Below are 17,353 nucleotides of genomic sequence, written 5' to 3' on the forward strand. Positions count from 1 at the left end.
TCTTAGGTTAACCGTTAGGCCTAATTAGAGTGAAATAGCTTTGATAGACATTGAGGAAAAATTAAATACAGAAAAAATCACAAATGGTCCATATTAGGAGCCTGGGCGCCTAATATGGACCAGTTAAGCGGCCTTCACGAATTACTGTAAAAATCCCCCTATACTTCAAAATAACATGATACAACTTAGTGTACAAGTCAGACTAATTAAAATATGCTTTAGATTTATCTGTTTCGGGTTGATGAGAGCAATATTTGAAGCACACCAGGAAACTAAAGAAGCTTATCAAAAACAGAGTGGAAATAAGTGAAATTATTAACTTCCACGAAAAGAAGACTATTTGTTATAATTTTTTTTAAATCTCGAGGGCTAGTTATAGGTTATTTCCAGCAAGCTTCTTAATGAAATAATGAAAATAGCCTTTAGCTTTTATTTTCTTCGATTTGTTGAAGGTGGTCCATATTAGGGGACTCGCACATACTTTGAGATTTTGCTATTATTTTTTGATTGCAGTAGAAACTCGGGGTCAACACTGCTAAAATGTAACAAATACGGTCTTAGCTGTCATATATAGCAATTTGTGTGTGATAAAAGCTTTGGCTGTGGACAGAAACGAGTCCGTTTTAGGCGGCAAATTTAGAGTGAACGTTGCCAAAAGGGGAAAAAAGAGAAAAAGCCTAACGGTTTTGAGAGTTGTGTTTCTGCAATTATTTTGACATGTGCAAGTTATCCAGATCAGAGGGTGAATACAGCGAATAAAACTTTTTTGAGCGCTCTAGTGCCGTTAGTTTGTCAGAACAGGAGGTGGTCCATATTAGGAGCCGGTCCATATTAGGAGCCCTTCCCCTACTCTCTTTATCTAAAAAATACCGAAAAGCGAGTTTTGTCGGTGGGTGCGTAACGGAACAGCAAGGCACCGCCCATCGTCTGAGTGTGCAATGCCGACTGCTCACTTGAAATCTAAATGATCAAAGTTCGGAAAAATCAAGTGAAATTGCGCCACTCGCTTTACATCAAATGTATCTTTACGTCATTTCCCATCCGTCTGGAGTCGGTTCTAAATCTGTCGCTCTCTGTTCAACGAGAACAAGCGAAGCAACCGAAATGCATGTTCAACATGGTTTATCTTGTGAGATTGTTGTGTGTCAAAGGCATTTGACCTGTGAATATTCATCACGTCAGGTGTGTTACTCTGATTGGCTGACTCAGGTCACGAGAATTCTTTGACTGACAGGCATAATCAGGTAGAAGCGCTCAAGTTCCCATTGCGGCTGTTCTGTCAAATTCGCGGGGTTGTTTCGAAATTTCTTTTGGTCGAATTTAACGGTAATAAAACCGTTATTTCTAATATGCTGACTGTTAGCAAATGATAACAGACATGTCTCACAAACGATATCAGCATTCGCCTAAAAGGCTCATGTTTGATATCTTTTTTCTCGACATGTCTTGTTATCATTTGCTAACAGTCAGCATATTAGAAATAACTCATAATAGCAATCAACGGTCAATAATATCTGAGCTTGAGGGTAAACAGCCTGAGACTGAACTTTATTTTATAGGCATAGAAGGTTTAAGGCACAAAGCCATGTCCTGACCTGTCCTCAGACAAATAGAACATTTAATATACTCAAAAGCATAATACAGACAAGAATAATAAAAATGATAATGCAAGTAGAATTAAAATTAAAAAGACCCAAAACAGAAGAAAAAACACACAAAACAACAACACCAAGAACAACACCAAGAACAAGAACAACAGCAACAACAAACGAACGTATGTGATCAAAGAAAATGTATTTAAGGGAGATAAATACTAACAAACAAACAAACAAAGAACCAAACAAACAAGAATTTCATTGGTCAATTAGATATGAGATTCAATACAGTGTGTCGAATTTGAGCAGTTCACAGTCAACAGACTATCAATACTTTGTTCGACAGTCAAGACATTCTGAGAAAAAAACGAGGAAAGGCCAACAGAATCAGAATATCCCCTGCCCCCCCCCCCCCCCCCTTCCCCCCTGCAAGGGAGTACGACTGCTTAAATATTGCGGAGGGGTGGGGTGGGGTGGGGTCGTCGGGGAAGGGGCCTTACACGAAGACGCTCACTCAAGCAGAGAGACAACAAAAACCAAGAATTAAAACTAGCTTGAATTGCAGCATTTGAACGCAGAAGAAGAAGAAGAAGAAGAAGAAGAAGAAGAAGAAGAAGAAGAAAAAGAAAGATAAGCCGGAAGGCTTGTTTTTGTTTTCATATTCATAAATGTATGTAAATCTTATAAATATGTAAAGAGAAATAAAACATGATTTTAAACCAAGAAGACGAAGTAAAAGAAGAAGAAGAAAAAGAAAAAGCAGAAGAGGTAAGCTTAAAAGGTAAGTCTGAAGGCTTGTGGTTGTTTTTATATTTAGAAATGTATGTAAATCTGATAAATATGTAAACAGAAAGAAAACATTGTGTAATCAAAGAAGAAGCAGAAGAAAAAATAAGTTCGAAGGCTTGTTGTTGTTTTCATTTTATAAATGTGTATAAAGTTCATGAATATGTAAACAAAAATAAACAATCGTTTAATCCAGGAAGACGAAGAAGCAGTAGTTGTTTTCATATTTATAATTGTATGTAAACCGCATACATTTTAAACAGAAATAAAACATTGTTTAAACCAAGAAGAAGAGCAAGCTACAGAAATCAGCAAATTTTAAAGACCATGTGTAAACCTTCGTGCTCCATGAACTGGTTTGGGTACCGCTCCTGTCTGACCACTGACCAGCGCCCCTCGCGCTCCAGGCGGGCCACGAAGGGTGTCCAGTTTTCCTTGTAGTCTGGGATCTCCTCCAGATACGACGATCGGTTGCACATCACGATGTAGCCCCCTGTAGTACACAATAACATCACGATATAGCCCCCTGTAGTACACAATAACACCACGATGTAGCCCCCTGTAATACACAATAACATCACGATGTAGCCCCCTGTAGTACACAATAACATCACGATGTAGCCCCCTGTAGTACACAATAACATCACGATGTAGCCCCCTGCAGTACACAATAACATCACGATGTAGCCCCCTGTAATACACAATAACATCACGGTGTAGCCCCCTGTAATACACAATAACGTAACGATGTAGCCCCCTGTAATACACAATAACATCACGATGTAGCCCCCTGTAGTACACAATAACATCACGATGTAGCCCCCTGTAGTACACAATAAGGTCACGATGTAGCCCCCTGTGGTACACAATAACATCACGATGTAGCCCCCTGTAATACACTATAACATCACGATGTAGCCCCTGTAATACACAATAACATCACGATGTAGCCCCTGTAATACACAATAACATCACGATGTAGCCCCCTGTAGTACACAATAACATCACGATGTAGCCCCCTGTAATACACAATAACATCACGATGTAGCCCCCTTTAATACACAATAACGTCACGATGTAGCCCCCTGTAATACACAATAACATCACGATGTAGCCCCCTGTAATACACAATAACATCACGGTGTAGCCCCCTTTAATACACAATAACATCATGATGTAGCCCCCTTTAATACACAATAACATCACGATGTAGCCCCCTTTAATACACAATAACATCACGATGTAGCCCCCTTTAATACACAATAACATCACGATGTAGCCCCCTGTAATACACAATAACATCATGATGTAGCCCCCTTTAATACACAATAACATCACGATGTAGCCCCCTTTAATACACAATAACATCACGATGTAGCCCCCTGTAATACACAATAACGTCACGATGTAGCCCCCTGTAATACACAATAACATCACGATGTAGCCCCCTGTAATACACAATAACATCACGATGTAGCCCCCTGTAATACACAATAACGTCACGATGTAGCCCCCTGTAATACACAATAACATCACGATATAGCCCCCTGTAATACACAATAACATCACGATGTAGCCCCCTGTGGTACACAATAACATCACGATATAGCCCCCTGTAATACACAATAGCATCACGATGTAGCCCCTGTAATACACAATAACATCACGATGTAGCCCCCTGTAATACACAATAACATCACGATATAGCCCCCTGTAGTACACAATAACATCACGATGTAGCCCCCTGTAGTACACAATAACATCACGATATAGCCCCCTGTAATACACAATAACATCACGATATAGCCCCCTGTAGCACACAATAACATCACGATGTAGCCCCCTGTAGTACACAATAACATTACGATATAGCCCCCTGTAATACACAATAACATCACGATGTAGCCCCCTGTGGTACACAATAACATCACGATGTAGCCCCCTGTAATACACAATAACATCACGATGTAGCCCCCTGTAATACACAATAACATCACGATGTAGCCCCCTGTAATACACAATAACATCACGATATAGCCCCCTGTAGTACACAATAACATCACGATGTAGCCCCCTGTAGTACACAATAACATCACGATATAGCCCCCTGTAGTACACAATAACATCACGATGTAGCCCCCTGTGGTACACAATAACATCACGATATAGCCCCCTGTAATACACAATAACATCACGATATAGCCCCCTGTAGTACACAATAACATCACGATGTAGCCCCCTGTAGTACACACTAACATCACGATATAGCCCCCTGTAATACACAATAACATCACGATGTAGCCCCCTGTGGTACACAATAACATCACGATATAGCCCCCTGTAATACACAATAGCATCACGATGTAGCCCCCTGTAATACACAATAGCATCACGATGTAGCCCCCTGTAGCACACAATAACATCACGATGTAGCCCCCTGTAGTACACAATAACATTACGATGTAACCCCCTGTCGTTCACAATAACATCACGATATAGCCCCCTGTAGCACATAAAAACATCGCGATATAGCCCCCCTTTTTTTACAACCCGTCCGTCGTTATCGTTGTCGGTTCGACTCCCAGGTTTGCAAGGAGATCTATTTCTCGGGGTCATCTTTGCGCATACTCTCATCGGTGTCCGAACACCCCCCTTTGCACAGATGCACCGCACGATAACGATCCCAAGCTCACAGCGAAAGTCTCAGGGCTTGAAAAACACGAAAGTACGCATGCATCATCTCTCGTCTCTCATTATTATGATCGTACGCGTATATAAAAACTTTGGTGAAACAAGCCTGGTGCTGGTACATCAATACCTGTCCCAATAAAGGCCAATTGACTCGACTGAGCGGACGTTGAACTTACCTCAAATAGTCAGTCAGGTCTAGGAGGAAAACTAGCTTATGGGAGGAGGAACAACTGCTTTCACAGAAGGAAAGCCTACAAAAATGACGAAGGTTTGATTTGATTCTACATCGTACAGACCAATCAATGTATAGGCTTGTATGCTTCTTTTTAAGTTCCCCACATTCTGATTCAGCCCCTCCCCCGGATGTACATCGTCTATTTACCAGAATGTATACACACTACAGCCAGACAATACCGTGTTTATTATCTCACCTGGCTTGACAATTCTGACCAACTCCTCAAAGGCAACACACGGCACTGTACCTGGTCCGATAACTGCTTGCATTATGATGGCATCGTACGTGTCTGAAAACAACAACAACAACAACACCACAACCATATAAACCAAGTGAGGCTGACTGCTAATGACAAGATGTAAGAAGCAAAGGGAAGTAAACGTTCTAAAATAATATAGACAAAACCATTGAGAGTTATGCTTTACGATTGTTGTTTACATTAAAGGCTGACATAGTCCTATTTCTTCCAGGGCTTTTCCCATCGTTGCGGGGATGTATAAATTAAGCTTCCTGCAAAGTTTTAGGTTTGAAGTCCTTACCAATTACGAGAAATAATTAATTCTTTATTGCATTGTTTAGCAACAGTTCTCCAGGACTTGGGCTATTTTTTAGACCGTTGGCGTCACTTCGTGACGTTTCGTAAACCAAAGATGGCGTTTGAGACTGTTCTGTTTACATTCGACACAATCAACACCACTTTGCAATACTGAAATAATTTTTTCTGTGTTCGAAAGCTACAGCCAATCGTTATTATATCCCCTTAGGTACAGTTGTATAACATTATTGGCACATGTAAACAATATGAATTAATTCAAAACATAAACGAGTACTTACCAAGTCGAAGTTTGTGTAGAATTCCATGATGCAGTTTACAGGAACGGAGGGATATGTGAGAGTGCGCATGCGCTAGGCTAGCCATATTTTACAGCATAGATCATCAAAGCGTAAACCACATACTCTTTGATGATCTACAAAGTTTTACAACAACAAAAGTTAAGTTGTAAACAGAGGGTGGGTTTTATTGAGGGAGGGCACATATCCCTCCGTTCCTGTAAACTGCATCATGGAATTCTACACAAACTTCGACTTGGTAAGTACTCGTTTATGTTTTGAATTCCATTTCATGCAGTTTACCGAAACTACGGTTTATGTGAGACTTCAAAGTTGTTGTTGTCAAACTTCCATTTCAACATTCATTGATTCACTCACATTTTAGAAGATAAATGTTTCTTGTTCTGATCACTTTATTAATTCTAAAAGTAGCAGAGGTATGAGTATATTCAGAATACTCGAAACAATGTACTGCACATTTCAAAATCAATGACACTTTCGTATCAAAAAACAAAACCATTAATGCTTTCTGCATCAAGAAAGTTTTCTTTTACAACCGTACACATTATTTCACCCTTTTTCTGTGACATTTGTGCATCAATAATAAATTCATCAATGCCTTTTTGCATCAATAAAGTTTTCTTTCACAACAGTGCTTGTCTACACACTTTTCTTTCCATAGTAATTCAAGATTGTGTTCTTTTTCATCTGACTCTGCAAGGGTTTGTCATAGAATTGTTTGAATGTTTTTGCATTGGTCCAACCAGCTGCTTTGAGAATATCACCAAGAGGTACACCTGACCTCTTCATTGCTGATGACGCTGCACATCTGAAGCTGTGTGGTGTATAACTTGACAATCCAGCTCTCGCTAATACTGTCCGTAACCAGCGAGAAATTGTGTCCCTTGATGCTGGTTCATGAGGCGGTTTGTAACACAACAACAGTTTACCGCTCTGATCAACTCTCAGTTTCTTTGTGCGTTCAATGTATTCTTTCAAGCACTTGACTACACAAACTTGCTCATCCACAGTATATACTGGTAAATCTAAATTTTGCTGATGATAGCCAGGTCTTGTGTGTTTCAACTTTTCTGTCATGTAAATAACACATTTATTCTCTAAAAAACAAACAGATTCTAGGTTCATCAAATGAAGAGTTTGCACCCTTTGAGCAGATGCCAACAAAAGTAAAGCCGATACTTTCAGCGTTATGTCTTTCAATGAAAGCTGAGCATTGTCTGGAAGAGTCTTAAAATATTTCAAAACATCACCAACATCCCATATCTTGGAATGCCTTGGCATTGGTGTCCTGAGTTCAAAAACTCCCTTCAAAAATCTCACAACCAAAGGATGAGTACCAATTGTAGATTTATCTGACATCAAAATAACTGAAGAAAGTGCACTTCTGGCAGTATTAATTGCACTGTAACCTAATCCAGCTTCAAAGAGATCAGTGAGAAAACTTAACACTAGATTTACAGAGGGACGCAAGGGATCACTTGACCGTTGAGCACAAAAGGATCGCCATCTCGCAAGATAACAGGCATATTGTTTCTTGGTTGTACTTCTCCATGAAGCACAGATGATGCTTTGAGTCTTTCCATGAAGGCCTCGTGTCTCGAGAGATTGCCTGATAAGACACAAGCCAGGAGACGTAGATTTCTCTGAAGTGGATGTGCTGCATTGCTGTGTGGTAAAGTCAGAAGACGTTTCCCTTTCGGAAGAATCACAGGTTCCTGGACTAGCAACCGCAGAAGCTGGGGAAACCACACCGCTGTTGGCCACAGGGGAACAATCAGCATGCCGTCTGCCCGGTCTCTCCTCCACTGCATCAGCACCCTTTGAATCAGACTGAAAGGGGGAAATGCATATATCAGCCATTTTGACCAGTTGTGTTCAAATGCATCGACTGCGTACGCTTCTGGATCATGTCCCCATGACATGAAAGGTTTTACCTGAAAATTCAACCTTGAGGCAAAGAGATCAATTTCTGGATTCAGCAGTGTCTCTTTAAGCCTATGAAATACAACATCACTCAATTTCCATTCTGTACGGTCATTGAACTGACGTGACTGCATATCTGCTTCAGTGTTACATTTCCCAGGAATATGTGTAGCAGATAACCAAATCAAATTATCTTTACACCAAATCCAGATTCTTTTAGCCAACGCATTACATTCATGTGAATGTGATCCTCCCATATTCTTTATGTAGGCAATAGCACAAGTGTTATCTGATAACACCAAGACATGTCTCCCTGTGAGTTTTGCTTTGAAACTTTTCAGTGCATATTCTATTGCCAGTAATTCAAGCACATTTATATGAAAAGCTCTTTCATTCATTGACCATCGTCCCCCTGTTTTCAGGTCTCCACACACTGCGCCCCAACCTCCTGTAGAAGAAGCATCAGTCTGGATTGTTATGTCATGGCATGCATTTTGCACTGTATGGTATGACTCATCAATGTTCTCAATCCACCAATCTAACTCTGAACAAGCATTGTCAGATAGATTAGCTAAAGACTCAAAATTTCCTTTTGCTACTTTAAGGGCATCAGACTTGTCTTTTTCTAACTGTCTGAAATACAGAGGTCCCCACCTATTAGCAGGAAAAGTGGCAACCAACATTCCAATGACTTGAGCCAGTTCTCTGATTCTGATTCTTTTCTTTCCCTTGAGTCTGTAACAGGCTGCCTTTATATTCTGCCTTTTTTGCTCTGGAAGTGATACAGTCATATCTTCAGAATTCAACCAAAACCCAAGGTATTTTAACCGTTTGCTTGGATTGAGAACAGATTTGTCATCATGTATTGTGAAACCAAGAGATTCAAAGAGTTTTACTGTCTCACTGACATTTACTTCACATTCTTCAACTGTGTCTGCCTGTAAATAACAATCATCAATGTATGAGGTAGACAAAAAACCTTGTGCCCTCAACTTTGCATACACTGGTTTTAGCAGCTTTGTGAAGTACCTTGGACAGTTACTCAAACCATTTGGAAAGCATGTATACTGAAACATTTGTTCACGCCATCTGAATTTTAGAAACTTTCTGAACTGATGTTTGACAGGAACTGAATAGTAAGCGTGTCTAAGATCAACTGAGGCCATATAACAGTCTTTAGTCATCATTTGTGTAGCAGTTGACAAATTATCCATTTTAAAATGTTCGTACGCAACGGATTCATTGAATCTTTTCAAGTTCAAAATAAGCCGATGTGACCCATCTGGCTTTTCAACAAGAAAAATAGGTGAAACCACCTCATCTTCTTCTGGTTTTGATGGCTCAATGACATGCATACTCAATAGATGTTCTATTTCTGCATCCATTATCTGAAATAAGTGACCAGGAACTTGATTTTTGGCCTCATGCTGAGTTTCCACCTTCTCAATGTCTTCACTCAAAGGAATTTCTGTTCCCTGTACCATATCTAGAATAAAGGAATCAGATGTCAATTTCTTCCAATTGTGAACAAAATGTTTCAGTTTACCTGCTTCAAATTCAAATGTGGCATTCTTTATTTCACATACCTCTTTGTTGTCTACTCTGCTTGCCTGCTTGTCGTTGTGCCTGAGAAGAATGGTCTCCCTTGACTTCTCCCTCTCCCCCTGAACTGAGCTCCTCTCTTCCCGTTCCAGTTCCACCTTCCTCTTCCTCTCCATTCGGAGTTTTTTGGTGCATACTGACGGGATGGGAAATATTTTTGCCCTCTACTTGATTGAGTAAAGGCAAGTCCAAGTTTGGTTGTACAGTCAATATCAGCACACGCTGACTTGAGATCATCCCCAAATAGCCACTGAGTGACTGGTATGTTTGAAGATGCCAGTTTTCTGTATTTTCTGTTCACATTTTGTCCAGACAGTATTTTTGCTCTTCTGTCCAGTGACATGTCATACGCTGTTTTCAGTATCAGCCCACTTGCCTCAGCAATTGTTTTGATCAGCTTTTTCTGTTCCTCACTGGCAACCCCCATTTTTAGGGACACATCCCAGGCCACAACAAGAGCATTGTTGGCCGTGTACAGTAACTTCTGTTGACGTTGTGATTTTAAGTCATACGTTTTGGCACTGTGTTCCATCAAACCCCAGATTTCGGGATTCACTTTTGGGACGCCTGTCTCAATGTTCTTTGGGCGTTTAAACTCTCTTTCTTTTTGCTTCATCTTTTCTTCGGTCATCTGACCCTTTGCCATCACTGATACAAGTTTTGCAATTCGATCTGCAACTTCATCACCAAGAGTCTCAGAAATGTCAAAATCTTGCTCCAGTTCATTCATAATTTCACTCTCATTGGGGTCGTTCAGTTCAGCCTCGGGTCGAGATTCTGATGCTTGAGTTTTACACATTTCTTCAAGAAGGTGATCGAAATCATCCCCAGTCTCCACAGATTGTTCGTCATCACTGACTTCACGTTTTCTCTTTTTCGATTGTTTCGTTTGGGGCGAGTCGCCATCTTTGTCTACCACCATAGTTAGAAACTTCAAAATTTTCTCATTTTGACTCTTCATCTTTTCCCAATCCGAGATTGGTAGAGTGACTGTTTGTGGTTTTTCCTTTCCACCCGTGTCGGGTGCGTGGATCAAGTCATTCAATTCTGAGTCCGAATCGAGTTCTAACTCTACTTGTCTCTCTGTCATCGCGACTCGCGGTTTTTTCGAACTCGGCACGATAAAGGATAAAGCACTTACTTTGTCCAGCAGAAACAATCAATTTCACACACAAAACACAACAGGTTACGTCGATTTCCGGATGAAAATGAAGTTTTCTACGCCGAAAATTCCCACATGCTGCCCATGGCCGCCATAACACATACGGGTATGGCTAGCCTAGCGCATGCGCACTCTCACATAAACCGTAGTTTCGGTAAACTGCATGAAATGGAATTAATGAACGCTACGAATATGACAGCCTTTAAGAGTGTCGTTTGTTTTCCTTTGTTTTCTTAGATCAAAAAGATGGAGGGTGGGGTTGGGGTTGGGAATGGGGGAGTCATAATCCGCTCGGCTACAGCTCAACCGTTGGAAGTCCTCTGTTATGTCTCTGCCGCCGTCTACTCTCCGTCTAGTGCTGATTCCTATGTGGCCATTTTTAAGCACACACACGAACACGCACGCACGCACGCGCGCACACACACACACACACATTTTCACACACATACACACACACGCGCGCGTACACATGCACACACGCACGCACGCGCACACACACACATCAGTGTACACTACATTGGGGTGTGCACGTTAAAGATCCCACGATTGACAAAAGGGTCTTTCCTGGCAAAATTGTATAGGCATAGATAAAAATGTCCACCAAAATACCCGTGTGACTTGGAATAATAGGCCGTGAAAAGTAGGATATGCGCCGAAATGGCTGCGATCTGCTGGCCGATGTGAATGCGTGATGTATTATGTAAAAAAATTCCATCTCACACGGCATAAATAAATCCCTGCGCCTTGAATATGTGCGCGATATAAATTGCATAAAAATAAAAAAAAATAAAAAAATAAAAAAATATATATCTCTGCGCTTAGAACTGTACCCACGGAATACGCGCGATATAAGTCTCATATTGATTGATTGATTGAACGCACGTCCACACCCTGACACACACACACACGTTCTCTTGGTTATCTCTCTCTCTTTCCAGGCTCTCTCACGCACACATACATACATACACACTCACGTCCTCTCTCTCTCTCTCTACTGAGGGCCCCAAAGGGGGGGTATCATCACGATCACGGGAAGGGAAATTTTAGCTTTCACGATCACAGTTACCTTGATTTTTGTTTTCACGATCACGAACATCAGTGGCAAATCACGGTCACGGTAAAATTGCATTTACAGAAAGCACGTGTCAAAGTAAACACAACCACACAGTAATTCGCTCCTCTGGATCTATTGTTTATTCAACACAAAGTGAGAACTGTTGCACTTTTTTATTATTATTTTTTGAATTCTCTTTCATACACACATAGAAATACATATCATGATTTGTAATCAGTAACAAGAATGTTGTTTTCATTGTTTTCTCTCTCTCTCTCTCTCTCTCTCTCTCTCTCTCTCTCTCTCTCTCTCTCTCTCTCTCTCTCTCTCTCTCTCTCCACTCATACACATTCAACTCCCACACCCTCACTCACACACATGAATATATACTTGCACAATTTCAGATTTCCAGAGCTAAATCTTGTAAACCCATTTTCTCAAAAACTATTGGGTAGATTGAAATTAAAATACATGTATGTGTGATGGGTTCTTTATTTTCAACTTTGCCATACAATTTGAGGTACACCATTGCCTGGTTTCATAGTCTTGAAAAAACGGCAAACAGGAATGCTACGGGCCAAAAATGGTTTTACCTGAAAGAAGCGCCAGAAGCCTGAGCCTGCGAAGCAGGCGAGCCAACTAGGGGGTCCGGGGGCATGCCCCCCCGGAAAGTTTATGAAAAAACGGTTAAAATCTGTGCAATCTGGGCATCATTTTCAGGGCTGTAATAGTGTTGTGATCTTGTTAAAAATCCCATCCTGAACAATATTTTTCCCCAGGAAGCGACTCCAAGAACACAGAAGACTCGAAGGTGAGTGACATACCTTGTAGTCTTCCTGTGATAGTAGTAGTCCAGTGGACGATACCTTCCGCCTGTGCTCAAACTCAAAGATCTTGAACAAATTTCAAGATCTTTGCCTACATTCAGAACAGTCATAGAGCAACATACCTTGATATTTCGTCTTCGGAAAGACCGACCCGTAGCCTGACCTTTCCACCAAGGAAGGCATTCTCGCCGCCTGCTTTGGTCTGGCTTGAATCCACAAAATATAACAGAAGTTCGATGACAGTGCCGCTGCACGCCATTTTTGATCTTCGAATTCGAATTTGACTGAATGCACTCAAAACTTTTGCACGAAGCCCTTCCATTGGATGAAGTTTGGCAGACTTTTGCAATTTGCCTTCTGATTGGATCTCTTTTTTTGTGTGATTGGTTCTCTTAAAGGGAAGCAATCGCTGTCAAAATCATATTTCTGAATGTGTTGTTGCTTCCCTTCAATCGGGATTGGCTCCTTGACGAATAGAGGATCATAGAGTGATACAGCTGTGAAAAATGTACGTTGAAAATAAAATGCTTTGCAATAATGCCCATCACGATCACGAAAACAAATGACGATCACGATCACGAGACTTGATTTTTTTGTCATCACGGATCACGGGCAAAGTCCCATCACGATCACAGAAATGGAAATTTCGGCAATCACGGTCACAAAAAGGTCAAAAAACGCCAATCACGATCACGATTTTAAACCCTTTGGGCCCCTCTCTACTCCTCCTGCCCCCCCCCCCCCCCCGCCCCCTGCATTTCTTTCAACCTGCACTTCCGCAGCTTCAAAACTAAAGGTGTTTACCGTTGGGAATGTCCAAGGGTTCATCGTTGAGGAAAGCATTATACATCTGCCCGTAGATATTCTTCTTTCTGGCAATCTCCAGCATGCCAGTAGACGGTTCAAAGGCGTCCAACTTTGTAAAGCCCTTGTCTTTCATCTGCAGATTAAAGACATACGATACTGATTAATGGCATACTATGCCGATTACATGCACATCCTGGCGGTGACTTAAACGATTGATATCTTATTGGTGATATGTTAACCGAGACAAACGTTTTTCTCGACATTCTTTGTCATTTACTTTGGAGACATACAGAAGAAATGACGGAATTGATGGAAAAGACAGACAGACACTTATGATACAAATGATGAACTTATCTCAAATTCGGCGATGAAACTCGCTTGCAAGATTACGAAGAGGCAAGCAAGTATCATCGCTGACTGATTTTGAGATAAATTAGTCATTTGTCGGCCTACTTCAAAGACCACTGGGTCGACGTGCTGTAAATGTAACGTTTTCTTTTGTTAATAATAATTAAACGTCCCAATAACCTACAGTTCTTGTTTTTTTTATTCAGAATTTTGGAATGTTAGCATTTAGAAATCAAAACTAACCAGCAGTCCCACATTTCCGGTTCCGGCTCCCAAATCCAGGACGCTGACGTCACCACGGTTGCTAGGGAACAGTTCTGACATGGTCTGCGGGATTATGTTGTAACCAGCACATTTCATGTCGGGCGCCAGATAGAACTGGAACGTTGAAATTGACAACTCAAGCATCATAATAATACACAGTGAAACTATGCTTTTACGTCCTTCAAAAATCGGAGAAAATCATATCTTAAAAGAGAGGGAGTCTTAAACTTGAGGTAAATTTACAGAGGCTTGGAACAGAACCTACAAAACAAGAAGGGCAAAGCCCATACGACTCACATGCTTGACCTTGACCTTTACATAGCAATGACATCATACACTAAGAACTGCTTTACACATTTTTCCTACCAAAATACATGTTCATCCAAGGTCATGCAACACAAAGCTGTTAATTCAAGACATAGGAAGTACAATGGTGCTTATTGGCCCTTTCTACCATGAGATATGGTCACTTTTAGTGGTTCACTACCTTATTTTGGTCACATTTCATAAGGGTCAAAGTGACCTTGACCTTTATCATATGTGACCAAATGTGTCTCATGATGAAAGCATAACATGTGCCCCACATAATTTTTAAGTTTGAAACAGTTATCTTCAATAGTTCAGGGTCAAGGTCACTTCAAAATATGTATACAATCCAACTTTGAAGAGCTCCTGTGACCTTGACCTTGAAGCAAGGTAAACCAAACTGGTATCAAAAGATGGGGCTTACTTTGCCCTATATATCATATATAGGTGAGGTATTCAATCTCAAAAACTTCAGAGAAAATGGGAAAAATGTGAAAAATAGCTGTTTTTTAGACAACATTTATGGCCCCTGCGACCTTGACCTTGAAGCAAGGTCAAGATGCTATGTATGTTTTTTGGGGCCTTGTCATCATACACCATCTTGCCAAATTTGGTACTGATAGACTGAATAGTGTCCAAGAAATATCCAACGTTAAAGTTTTCCGGACGGACGGACGTCCGGACGGACGGACGACTCGGGTGAGTACATAGACTCACTTTTGCTTCGCATGTGAGTCAAAAAGGATGCTATCAAAAAGTAGAAAGTCTGAAATGGGGGGGGGGGGGGGGGGGTGTCTTAAAAGGCGGTTTCACTGCTCATACCTGTAAATTGGAACGATCGATGTATATTTGTCTGTCTATGTGTTTGCCATACAACCTAATGTACAGTTCTCACTTTGCAATCATTATTGGTTGGTGTACTAAGGTACAGTCTCTGATGAAACACACCCATGCATCATGTGCGGGAGGCGCTGTACTTCTAGAATTACTATCCACTCGCATATGCGGACGCATTCCAAAATCTGAACTGTTTGCCACTCGTCCGTCGTACCGACGGGAGACTCCATCAGACTTAATTAGTGGTATCCCGGACCAATTAAATGGGAACTCTGGTGTACAAGAGGTGTTCTGCTGCAGTGCATGGTGTCTAGATCTGGGTTTTGTCACTTTTGAAGGATTCCACCGAGGCTGATGATACTGCCTGTGGTGGGAGGGCGTTCCACTCGCCAATGGTGCGAGAGAAGAAAGACTGCTGTATGATGTTCTGCAGGCTGGGAGTTTGTAAGCCTCAGCATGGATTGAGCGAGTGATGAGTGCAATTCTTTTCGCTCTATGATCTATCGTATTAATTCACACATTGACCCTGCAGCAGTGACGATCATCTCTAGAATGCAATCGGCAAAGTTCGTAGCTAGCTCGGATTGCACTCATTCCAGCGCTACCGTGTACTGGGTTAGCGAGACACGAACGACAACTCTAATCAATCAATCAATATGAGGCTTATATCGCGCGTATTCCGTGGGTACAGTTCTAAGCGCAGGGCCGGATTTTTTATTTTTTATTTTTTTTTATTTTTATGCAATTTATATCGCGCACATATTCAAGGCGCAGGGATTTATTTATGCCGTGTGAGATGGAATTTTTTTACACAATACATCACGCATTCACATCGGCCAGCAGATCGCAGCCATTTCGGCGCATATCCTACTTTTCGCGGCCTATTATTCCAAGTCACACGGGTATTTTGGTGGACATTTTTATCTATGCCTATACAATTTTGCCAGGAAAGACCCTTTTGTCAATCGTGGGATCTTTAACGTGCACACCCCAATGTAGTGTACACGAAGGGACCTCGGTTTTTCGTCTCATCCGCCGAAAGACTAGCACTTGAACCCACCACCTAGGTTAGGAAAGGGGGGAGAAAATTGCTAACGCCCTGACCCAGGGTCGAACTCGCAACCTCTCGCTTCCGAGCGCAAGTGCGTTACCACTCGGCCACCCAGTCAATCAATAAGCATCCGTACACATCGGAAATTCCGTTTACGTTCGTATCTACTCGGAAATAGCCTTCGGGATTGAAAGCCCGTAACTGACGTGTGAAAACAATTTTCGCATCCCGGACCAAAATGCTTGGAAAATTATTCCAATAAAATAATGTCACTAACCAGCTTTTTCTTATGTTCAAAGCAGTCATGGTGCACAGGAAGTAATTCTATTTCTCAGTTCGGCGAGAGAAATTTTGCGCCTAGTTCTTATCACAGTTTTGGACGGTTTTTTTCTTGAATATGATCAAACATTCGGTTGTAAAACTCTGTGCACAACCAAAATTTAATAATTAACCTACGACAATGCCTGGTTACTTCCAACAGAAATAAAGTTACAGTGTAATCAACTATTTCTGATTAGTTATGAAAACTTGTGTTTTTGATTAAATGACGTCGTTGCTTAACTTATTCGTTGAGTTCAGTTGTCCGTTTCCAAGTACATTTATGCTGTTGTTTGATATTATTTTTTGGAAAATCATTTCATGCCAACAACGTACGCTTTTCTTTCGTGAATGCACACAAAACAGGTCTTCCTAGCCAAAATTAAAGTCAAAATGGTGTCACAAATTCACTCTTGTATCCATAACTCCTGCAAAAAAGGAAGATATGGAGCAAAATAAGAGAACAAGCACAACAGGGGGCTGGGGCACAACGTAACGACAACGATGATGATGATGAAAGTCATCATATGTTATGAAGACGACGACGACGATGATGACGACGATGATGACGACGATGACGATGATGATGATGATGATGATGACGACGACGAGGATGATGATAACGACGAGTCTGACAAATTTCTGCAATTTGGACATCAGAAATGGGCCATTTCATTTGTTTTAGACTGGCAGGA

General features: G+C 41.1%; 2 protein-coding genes across 4 annotated transcripts in view; both read right to left on the minus strand.

Annotated features, from left to right (window-relative positions):
• Window positions 1-2,526: 2,526 nt before the first annotated feature.
• Window positions 2,527-17,353, minus strand: part of LOC138949241 (methyltransferase-like protein 27) — a 66,190-nt gene continuing 51,363 nt past the window's right edge. For 2 of the 3 annotated variants that reach the window (XM_070321021.1, XM_070321020.1), the window contains exons 3-6: window positions 14,126-14,260; window positions 13,532-13,667; window positions 5,504-5,596; window positions 2,528-2,874 (exon numbers count right to left, since the gene is read on the minus strand). In XM_070321021.1, coding sequence (XP_070177122.1) covers window positions 2,690-2,874; window positions 5,504-5,596; window positions 13,532-13,667; window positions 14,126-14,260 — 549 coding nt within the window. In that variant the 3' untranslated portion in view covers window positions 2,528-2,689. Of the gene's footprint in view, window positions 2,875-5,503; window positions 5,597-13,531; window positions 13,668-14,125; window positions 14,261-17,353 lie in introns of all 3 variants that reach the window. The other variant, XM_070321022.1, reaches the window with a different exon arrangement.
• On the minus strand, window positions 6,534-11,010 carry LOC138949238 (uncharacterized). The gene is made up of 2 exons (XM_070321015.1): window positions 9,669-11,010; window positions 6,534-7,989 (listed from the first exon to the last, which is right to left on the minus strand). The coding sequence occupies exon 1, from the start codon at window positions 10,772-10,774 to the stop codon at window positions 9,680-9,682; it is 1,095 nt and encodes a 364-aa protein (XP_070177116.1). The 5' UTR covers window positions 10,775-11,010; the 3' UTR covers window positions 6,534-7,989; window positions 9,669-9,679.

This window comes from Littorina saxatilis, linkage group LG15 (genome assembly GCF_037325665.1).
Source record: "Littorina saxatilis isolate snail1 linkage group LG15, US_GU_Lsax_2.0, whole genome shotgun sequence".
Lineage (NCBI taxonomy): Eukaryota > Metazoa > Mollusca > Gastropoda > Littorinimorpha > Littorinidae > Littorina > Littorina saxatilis.

What these genes read in the sequence shown, in the direction of transcription:
- LOC138949238 (XM_070321015.1), bottom strand. Translation starts at nt 10,774, where the DNA reads ATGACAGAGAGACAAGTAGAGTTAGAACTCGATTCGGACTCAGAATTG.